General features: G+C 41.8%; 1 protein-coding gene across 1 annotated transcript in view; it reads left to right on the plus strand.

The window, feature by feature from the left end:
* MCCC2 (methylcrotonyl-CoA carboxylase subunit 2) overlaps nt 1-8,225 on the plus strand; it is a 68,759-nt gene extending 60,534 nt beyond the window's left edge. Inside the window, exon 17 of the mRNA XM_061557936.1 lies at nt 7,204-8,225. Within this exon, the coding sequence (XP_061413920.1) occupies nt 7,204-7,321 (118 nt within the window). The 3' untranslated portion in view covers nt 7,322-8,225. The remainder of the gene's footprint in view (nt 1-7,203) is intronic.
* The last annotated feature ends 3,001 nt before the right edge of the window (nt 8,226-11,226 follow it).

Consider the following 11,226-nt stretch of genomic DNA (forward strand, 5'->3'; position numbering starts at 1 on the left):
ATACTTGACAGGCCTTTGTCAGTCCACTACTTACTGGGTCAAGGCTTCCTCAAAGTGACATATGGGCTTTTTTCTTGGCATACTTTGTCAGTGCTGGTTGATTGAGGGGGGGGGGAGGCATGATAGGTTTAGATATGAACTGCCAGTGATGTTAGTCATAACAGTAATTTAACTCCGGATTCAGAGCACAGTAATGGTCGGATGGGTATCAGTAAATTAATTTTGTATTTTCCTCTACAACCGCCATGGTATAGAGCTAGGTTAGCTGAACTTTAAAGTTGGATATACTGGGTTTAATTAAAGCTCAATGTGGAAAGTGAATTCATCCACCATTGCTATTCCCATGTATTATCTACAGAATTACTTTACTTTCCTACAGATGGCACTCACTCGTCAGCTGAGCAGATGATGGAAAGGCTTGGGGAAATTAACCACTTGATTATTTGCTCCAGTAGTCATTCCCTGTTTGATAATTCTCAGGCAAATAATTAGTTGGTTAAGCCTGGGATCTCATCTTTGTGAACTATGGCCATGGATTGGTCACCCTGTGATGCCTCATTAGAAGGCCAGAAACAGTACTGATTGCCTCCTGCACGTAGAGTTACTACATAAAGGTTCGTGAATTCGGCACAGGGCAGCTTTCCCAAAGATGTGTGGATGCTGCTATGCTGATGATACTGGTCACCGATTTGAGTGAATGTTTGTGCAATATAGCAAAAGGGCAGCTACGTGTAAAGCCATTGCTGTATTATAGTAAGATACTGTGGTACTGTTATGAAACTGAAAATGAAGACAAATCATAGGTATCTTTGGGACTTTAAATACACCACTGGCAAGTCACCCATGAAGTTACACTAAGACCGAAAGAGGAATACATGGATCCATACTCTTTGGTTCTTTCGGTAAAGTCACGTAGGTGAAGAAAGCAGAAAGAAAAAAAAGAGAAAAAAACTAAATTGATAACTAAAATTTTAAAAGAAAAGAGATTTCTCTTCTTGGTTCTTTCGGTAAAGTCACGTAGAAGGGAAATAATAAAAATAAAACATAATAAAATAATTCTCACGACGTTTCAGCCACAACGCAAGCAGCCGTCCTCAGGTGAAGAACAGGTCTGTCGGGAAGACAGCATCTGAATGAAACACCCCAGGCTTGGAGCGTATATTTAAGCTGGGTTGGAGGGGGAAGAGCGCCTTGACAAAATAATTTGCATATCACGAGTAATTTAGCATATTTATTGGAAATGCAGCAGAGGTTAGTGTAAATGCGATTGGTATTACCTTAGAGTCGCGGCATCTCTTCAGAAACGTGAGAGACTCGATTAGCTGAGCCTTCTTATCCCGGAGTTTGTTGAAGGATCTTAACGTTTTGTGGAATCCCACCCCGCAGTGGCAGTTAAATTTCGATTTAAAGCTTTCATGACTGAAGGGATTCATCTTCTTGGTTCTTTCGGTAAAGTCACGTAGAAGGGAAATTGTGAAATAAATACTGTCTATAATGTCCATGAAAGATCAGACTGACACATCATTGTGACCCTCAATGATTTTATAAAGATGAATATTAAATCGATACAATTATAACTGTTGCGTGTTTAAAAGCACGCGATTGTGTAGTTGTACACTTGCTCATGGAAGTATTTTTCTTAACCTTTGGTGGTTTTGCACGAACACAGTCGGTGTGTGTGCTTTGTGACTCTAATCCGCTACTTACCTGCCATTGTAATCAACAGCTATTATCCAAGTTATTGACCTTTACGAATACCAAACATTACTGCTGGCAGCCACAGTCCTGCGCACTCACAAATGACTATTGAGTTGTTCACCTTTAAGACATGAAGGATGATGAGTCAAATTAAGTGGGCCAGCTGACCTTTCAGTTCCATGGGTTTCTAATTCCAGTTGAAGAACAAACTCACAGGTTATGTCGGTTCACAGCTGCTGACATCTAACAAGGCTGCTCATTTATCCCATCTGACATGATGCAGGAGGCCAGTCTTCCTTTATCATTATTGTAATGGTTTCTTTACACATCACTCTGATCCATTCACTCATGTTAGTAAGATGTCAGCCATTGCTCTTACGCTTAAACTCTAAATATCTGTAATTAACAGAACAAATTACTCAAATTACACCAATAAGGTAGCCATGTTAGAGTGATTCACAATGCTTTTATTACAAGAGATTCTGGATCAGTTATACACATCTCTTCGTTGAGAGCCCATGAAATAGTGATCGAGGTTCACTTGCAAAAGAGCAAGTGACGTGATATCATCATAATGTGCAGATGTAAAATGTAGTTGTGATAATGCATAATTATGATTAATCTCAAACATGGTGCTAAACAGTTTCCTCACCTAAGTCAGGACATTTATATTTGAAAAAATGTTTACTGCATAATGACACGGCAAAAAGTCAGCATTCTACTGCATGATAATTTGAACATTGGCCTCTTGAGTAAACTGTGCCTGTATCCTTTTGAATTTTCCATGGTTTACTTTACATATTCTGTTACTTTTTATGGTTTCCTAATCGCTGTTGGCAGTCCCTTGCGGTTCGAGGATGGCGTCCATCAGGTTTGGTGGTGGCTCTTGAGGTGGCTGAGGAGTCTAATGCTGGATCCGCAGATCTTTGGGTATTGGGGGCACACGGTCCGAGGTCAAAGTGGGATCTGCAGTTCTGGATTGGTTTGTTTTTCCTTTTATTGGTGGCGATCTACTTCGGCATTAAATTTCGATTTAAAGCTTTCGTGACTGTAGGGATTCATATTCTTGGTTCTTTCGGTAAAGTCCCGTAAAAGGGAAATAATAAAATTATAAAAATAAAACCTAAGATAAAATTGTCACGACGTTTCGGCCACAACGCAAGCAGCCGTCCTTTTGACCCCAGGTGGTACATGTCATCTATCATGAAACTTATAATATTCATATGTGGCGGTTTTAATTCTTAAAACACCACGTCCTTTATTATTATTAAGGTAATTTACGTAGTTCTGTAGTCAAGAGGCAGGTTTTTCTCACATTTTCTTTTCCATGGGTCACTTCCTGGGCAGCAGGGTGCCATTTATTTATTTCTATCAGCACGATAGCTATCGTGCTGTGACTGTTGCACCTGAAGACGGAAGCTTGTGTTGCCTCCGAAACGTCGTGATTTTTATTTTATTTTACTATTATAAATTTTAATTTTTTACCTACGTGACTTTACCGAAAAAACCTAAGAATATGAATCCTTGCAGTCACGAAAGCTTCAAATCTAGAATGTATTATTATAATCCACACATTACAACTGTGGATAGGCCATTTGTCAGCAAGATGCAGGAGGGTGTATGATACATTTAATATAAGTAATTAATTCTGAATGATAATATTGATCACGAAGGCCTACGTGTAAAATTTAGTTTAATAATACCTTTAACGTATTCACGATTTAAACAAATGGCAACATTTTTATTTATGTTACATTGCCATTTGCACATGGATTACATAAAGAAAGTTTAAAAAAACAGACTTTCACAAATTAAGTATGTAACTGTTGCAGTACGGTATTGATGTACTCAAGATGTCATCTTGCAATGCATTGTGGTTGTGAGATAACAGCACCACGTGGTATAATTGTATTGTTGCCAGGCGCAAGGGAGTCACGACATGTGCTCAATTATATCACCATGGGTGCACTGAGATGCGGTTATGAGTGAGCACGGCATCATCATGGACAGGTGGTGTCACTGGGGCATTCATTGACCCAGAATGAAATCCAAAAACCCAAGTGCACATTAATGCAAGTAATTTGGTTATATAGTTCAAAACAAAAATACTGAGTCAAGTATGGATTTAGAAAATGTGAATCAAGTATTGACACTGCTTAGTGGTGTTAGTGGTATTTTACGAGCATGTTGATGCGATAACTGTGCAGATATATCACAGCCTTGGATTATTGCGTCTCGACAGCCACCTTAAATATTTCGGAGCCGTCCACGCTTAACCAAAGCCTAAGCTTTCTGCAGGAAATTACAGGCGAAATACTCTGCAAGGAAATCAATACAGCCGAGGGAATGTACACTGAAGCCAAAGAGGGAGCTCAGTGGCATACCAGCAGGCAGCACATGTCGGCTCATGTTTGCAGAAAGCTTAACGTGATATTCTAGGATTTTTTTCGGTAAAGTCACGTAGGTAAAAAATTAAAATTAATAAAAGTAAAATAAAAATCACAACGTTTCGGAGGCAACACAAGCTTCCGTCTTCAGGTGGAACCGTCACAGCACGATTGCTGCATCAAGTAAGAGAAATTCCAAGAAAACAGTCCTTGTATATATACTGGTTGAGGGTGGGAGGAGCCTAGGCAGGCACCTGGATATTATTATTGTGAGGTTCGGTGCGGCTGAAGCACGCTGCTAGGAATGAGCCTTTGTTGTGTAGACTGGTTGAAATGGGAGGTTCCAAGAGTTGTTAAGGTGCGGCTGATGTAAAGATGCGGTTGCTGTAAATGGGACTGAGCCTTTGTTATGTAGAGGTGGTGCGGCTTAACGTGATAGCAAAGCGCTTGTGAGGTTTTTGCGGGGTCTCTGTAGTGGACAGCCAAATTGCTTGTCTGCAGAATGGCACTGTTGGTGGCACCAGTTTTCCTGAAAATGAACGCACATTGAAGGCAGTACCTAGAGATATGCTGCTGAAAAGTTTCAAGAATCATCCAAACATCTGCCTGTAATACAATTGAGGACTTTTGGACCAATGTTTGGGGGCTGCGTTAGCTTATTATAATGGTGGCTTGAACTGGCCATACGTCACAACACTGTCAGAGGATTTACGTGGCTTCTCAAGTCAGTTGTGTCCCCCCCCCCACCCACATCCTAGTGGTGCTGTCAGCCAATAGCAGATAGGGACTGGTTATTTTGCATTCTTGGGTCTTTCGGTAAAGTCACGGTGATAGGTTCAAAGAAAATAATCAAATTACAGAAAACTACGACGTTTCGATCGCAACGCAAGTCGTCGTCACTAGTAAATGCAATTCGTATTAATTATGGCCAATATTGTGGAAACACTCATTTTAACAATGTACGTACTGCCATAAAACAGCAAAAAAATCATAAAGCATATAGTGCCAGGTTGCAAGATGCCAAACAAGTGCAAGACGTACATTACGAAGAGAGGTAATGTTGGTTGGAGAAATTTGGCAGGGAGTAGGGAACAGGGCAGACATAAGAGAGTTATGTGCAGTAAGAATATGATGAGAGAGACAGGCAGAGGATAAGATTCTGAATCTGGACTTGAACATGGATAGGGATTTAGCAATGTCGCTGCCCACAGCACGGATGGTAAAAAAGTATTGACCTTCAAATGCAAAATGAATAAGCTGTCTCCTTCACATAAATTGCATAATTTAAGCAGCATTGAAGACAATATAACTCTGGACCACTTTCGACTTTGTGTGTCATCAGCGCAGTCAAGCTTGCTTAAACTAAAACTAAACTATGAATTGCTTGAATCGATGCTGGTGAACTGCTCATCTTACAGGCAATTTTCGTATCTCTGAATAAAAAGTAAAAATATTTTTTTAGAGTGCACAATTTCACAGCATTGTTTCAAGATAAGCAAATTCTGGACTGATTTCGACATTCATTGTCTCATCAGCAGTCAGGCTTGCTTGAAATTAATGCAGGTTAATTGCCGATCGTACAGGCAAGGACATTCTCTTTACGATATTGGGTCATAGTTCCCTTCAAATGCCGGTAAACTGGTAGGGTTGTAATGATGCATCAATTCCTCTATCGGTTCTTAACTCTTGACGATTACAAACATGACAACAAAAATAGAAAAACCATGGTCAAGACGGCAAAAATGTGACAGTTGATTCTAAAATAAAATCGGCGCTATGAATTCTGACAATTTGCTGAACCAACAGGGGGTTAATAATTACAACCCCTTTGACCAGGACTTTTGCCATGATGCCTTGGTTTCTGGAATAGAGTGCACATGGAGGGGAACAGAGCAAGATGTGAGGAAATATGTAGACTTGAGCAAGTTCATGTAAAATACTCTTTGGTTTTTTTCGGTAAAGTCACGTAGAAAATAAAAATAAATTAAATCACGACATTTTGGAGGCAACACAAGCTTCCGTCTTCAGGTGGCACCGTCACAGCAAAATTACTGTATCAAGCCAAAGAGTATGGAACCTTGCAGTCACGAAAACTTCGAATCTAGAATTCACGTAAAATCTTGTTGGCTTTGGAGCTCGAGTTGTATTGGGAGCCAGTGGAAACCTTCATAACTTTGTGTAAGCAGTTCAACAAAGTACAGAACAGTTCCACGAGACACATAGATATAAACATGTGTTTGTCTGTTATACAGCCAAATTGGTTGGTCTTGAGCATGGTGGAAATGATACACTTGCATTATATTATCGTGGAATCACTGCACACAATGCCCCTGCCTCAGGAGTCGCTACCATCAGTAGGCTGAAGCTGAACTTCACCTATTTTTCTCAGCAGAATGGCAATTCTAATTTATCATGAATTTACTAAAGTTGGCACGGCCAACTTTTCCAGACACTTCACGTGGTCAAGTTTTTTTTACCACTGGAACCTGTGAAACATTCGGTTCTACTTTTGTACATATGTATGTTGAACTTCTTTGGCAACATATGTAGCCATACGGTGATAATGGCATCTATGAGTGCCATCTTTTGTCTCTTTGTAGATAACCAGTTTTGATATGGAGATAAGTATTTAACTGTCTTTCACCATACTCTTTGGTTCTTGCGGTAAAGTCACGTAGGTATAAAATAAATCACGACGCAACACAAGCTTTCCCACCTGATGAATGGACGCTTGTGTTGCGCCCGAGACGTCGTGATTTATTTTATTTTCTACCTACGTGACTTTACCGAAAGAACCAAAGAGTATGGATTCCTGCAGTCACGAAAGCTTCAAATCAAGAATGTCTTTCACCATCTCTCTTTCTTCATAGCTGGGTAAATCCAAAGTATGTACAAATAAATGTTTTGGTGAGTTTTATGTACCTGAGATTTGACCTTATAAAAAACATAGTACACAAAAAATAAATTAACTTCACCTGTAATCGTTTACTCACTCAGTTCTGGCTCTGTACCCTGACATGGCACGCTGTGTCACCAAGGACTTTCATATGAAACTGTTGCTGCTGCTCATTGTGATTCAAGTTATCTAATGTTGTTTTTATAACTTGTTTCCATCCAGGTTGTGGGATGACGGCGTCATTGACCCGGCTGACACACGCATTGTGCTTGGACTTAGCCTGAGTGCCACCCTCAATGCTCCGACTAAACAAACGCACTTTGGGGTTTTCCGCATGTAATGAACATCAACACACGTGCTCAAATTGTCTATGCGTGTAAACCAAGCACAGCATTAAACGTGTTGATTTGTGTGTATCTCTTACAAGACAGTTTAAATATCATTTCTTGATACTTCTAACATTTCACAATCAGATTAAAATCTGTATAATCCACCAGCAATGTTTCTCTTTTGGTGCCATACAATGCAATTGTGTTTTATTACATTTCTATCAGCTGTTATGCTAAATGGACTACATTATGCTGTGTCTCCACCTGGGGAGTTTCAAGTTGAAAAGGAATTGTTAACACACTGTCAATTATTTCCTTATAACCTGACGAGAGTAAGTTAATATATAGAGTATATCATATACAGGCATCCCCCGCTATATACGTTCCTGGGAAATGCTACTTGACCAGAAATTACTTATATTTTTGCATTGTTTTGAAATATGGAAAACATTACACTTATAAGAAAATGTGTTCCCGAATTAATCAGCAATGTATATGTGCAACAACACAATGTGGAAACCTATAGCGGGGAATACCTATGTATTGTGTTTATATAATATATATTATACTGGGTATAAACTTGTTGTTGCATAATGAGTGTCCCGTTATTTAAGAAGGCTTCAAGTCCTTTTAATATAGATTATGTTGTGTATAGGAGACCCTGCAAACATACATATGGAAACTTAATTTGGAGCTTTCGTGACTGCAGGAATTATTCTTTGGTTCTTTCGGTAAAGTCACGTATAAAGATAAAATAATAAATTTAATTAAATACTAGCATACGACGTTTCATACATATGGACATACTCTGATCTGAATTATGGGTAATTGGGAATAAAACATTAAAAAAATTGATGTCATGTTTTTCTAAAAATAAATTATGGTACAGAATGAATAAATCAAACCCACTTTGAATTGGTTAAGATTTTTCCTCAATTTACTGAACTTGTGAATAAAGTCATAGTCTGTCCAGCTTTACTCCTTACATCACTATCAACAGGCTGCACTGTTTATCGAGGCGCTAAGAACTCGTGAAGTGCAATTACCGTGATGCGGAATAGGAGTTGCCGCACAATCCAAAATGTGAAGTTAATTGCACGCCGTTACAAAATAAAAAAAATATTGTACTAAAACTATAAACTCATTACAAATAAGGTGCAGCATTTGATGTGTTTGTTCCTGTTTGCTTCTTTAAAAAAGGGTAATTTTCCAAAACTAGTTGCATAAGCGAAACAACAATTTATTAATTTTAGTTAATAATGAGACCCCAACACCCTGGCTACCCGTGCTGTCACACACCTGTCCCTCGCCCTTCCGCTGCAATGCTACAACCCTCCGGGAAGCCCCACGAATACAGCAAAAGACCCCTTCCCATTCATCAGGACCTCAATAACGTCCCTCGTCATCGCTTGAAGTCATGCAAGCCCTTTTGGACCCATGTGCTTAATCTTAAACAATGCAATTTCAATCATGGTGATGCTTGGAAAGTTGAATGGAGTTCAAAATAACTCACACCTTGTGAAAAACCCAACAGAAGATCCCTGGTTTTGATCTTCCTCGAAACTCATGGTCCACCCTAAACCACATCCGCACAAACCATGGCAGATGATGCACAAATCGAAAATTTAAAACTCTCCACTGTGCGACTGTGGTCATCCAGCACAGACTATACAACAATGATGCAATTCCCAATTCACAAATACGAAGAAGACATCACAGCGATACACTCCCACTGCTGCTGACACAGTTGTCTTGGTCTGACCACCTATAGGTGAAATTATAGTTGTTGATCTGCATCTACATCAGCCATATGAAAGAATACCCACAACTTAAATAGGATTCATCTGAGGAAAAGCTGCAAATAGACCAACACCAAACTCTTTGGTTTGCTTTGGGCACCTGGTAAGGATGCCCCCTGATTCTCCCCCTGGAACTCTGCCGGGCACGTTCCACTGGGCAAAGATCCAGAGGCTGGCCCAGGACAAGCTGGTGGGGCTATGTATCTCGGCTGGCCTAGGAACGCCTGGGGATTCTCAAGAAAGAGCTAGAGTCCATCACCAGGGAAAGAGAGGTCTGGACCGCCCTACTCAACGTGCTGCTGCCGCGACCCTCACCAGGACAAGCAGAACTAGACACGGTTCGCTATCCCGGTCCGGACCACAAGCTGGGTCCCGGACCGCGTGGCTAGAGGCTTCTTCTCCCCGACGTGGATATTCGTAACACCAGCACACAAAGAACCTCGAGCTCCCCACGGGGCCCTCGTTATATGCCCCCGGGCTGGAGCTGGCTCCGCCCTTCGCCCCGCCCACCTTCCAGGCCTCTCGAGCTGCTTCTCGAAGGTTCCCGAGAGCTCCTTTGGACCACGTGACCGCCCCACGGCCCCCGTCTACCGGTGGCCCCCCTCCAATATCATCCGGCCACGTGACAGCAGGTCAACCAGCGTATCATGCCCCAAGGTAACCCTGGCTGGCTGACACTCCCTCTCGCTCCCTCACCGGGAGCCCGCACCGCACACTGTACGTGGTGCCTCCGCTGCTAACCAGCGCTCACCCAAACCCCGCTAGGGCTGGTACTACATCCCGTACCCCGGGCTGCCCATAATGACAACATGGCTTCTTCGTAAGCCGGTGTGTTGGAGAGCACCCATGATCCAACAGGCACACCTTACTTTCCAGATTATAGATTTTTTTCTATCATCAGAGACGTAGATTATATTATAAATTGGATTTTGTTTTTGTAGAAAATATAAATTACACACATTTAAATTAATTTATGGTAAAATATTATTAAAGTATGAATTACGAACAGCCAATTCTCACCTCAAATGCAATCTGTTTTGGGCGTCCCCCATTGCAAAAACCCTTCACAAAGAAATTTGATTGCCTTGCTTTTCAACACTCAACAGCTTATCTGGCCATGATGGTCGCACTATAGCGCCTTCACATTGATGGGTGTGAAAAGTGTCAAACCTCTCATCGCACACTTCCATTAGTCGTGACTACAAGACACAAAATGCCCGCAGAAAACACCAGCCACCATTCGCCACTATATAAGTGGCACTGATGTCACCACGGCGCTTGTGTCAGGCCAAGTGCACTCTGAAGCCACGTGAAGTGTCGAAGGCTCGCTGACAGGAGCTCACGGGACAGACTCAAGTGCTATGGGTTGACTGACTGAGATGACTTGCAGGTGAACAAGCTGCACCTTCTACTTTGCCAACTTGCTGTTTTTTTATCTGCCCGCGCTCCGCTAGTTGATGTGCGCATCACTCCTCTGCCCTCCATTGTTGGAGGAGCGTCCTTCACGAGCCTCCTACATAGAGGCTGATTGTCACACCGCTGGTACCAGTCTTTGGCAAGCCCACTCAATTCCATATCCTCCTGTATCCCATCAATCCATCTCTTTTCCAGCCCACGTTGTGCCCGTTCAGCCCCCTTTATCCAGCCAAACAGTAGCTGCTTGAGCATGCGATGGCTGGGCATGCGGGTTACATGAACTAGCCAACATAGCCTTGCCCATCGGAGGAGTTAAGTGATGTGAATGTCCAGATTTTTCAAGAATTTGTCCCTTCCTCACACAATGCAGCCGAGTTACAGTTATCCCAGGATGGATCATAGGCAGGCCACCCTGATGTTCCGATGCAGATGTTTCATTCGCGAGGTCCACGTTTCACAGACATAAAGAAGGGAGGGCATGTCTGTGGTCGAGAAGACCCGAAGCTTCCACACAGCGTTTCGCAGCCGACAAAAACATAATGCCACCCGACTGATTTGGAGTGAAACCTCTGCTGTCAAACCGAAGCTGATCATAAGCACACTGCCCAGGTATGGAATACTATTCACTATTTTCACGCCCATGGGCTGCACAGAAGGCTAGCAGCTTCCTATCTTATTATTGAACTAATCTGGCCCATGCC

Source organism: Lethenteron reissneri, chromosome 24 (assembly GCF_015708825.2).
Source record: "Lethenteron reissneri isolate LAM-NWPU_2019-01 chromosome 24, ASM1570882v1, whole genome shotgun sequence".
Classification (NCBI taxonomy): domain Eukaryota; kingdom Metazoa; phylum Chordata; class Hyperoartia; order Petromyzontiformes; family Petromyzontidae; genus Lethenteron; species Lethenteron reissneri.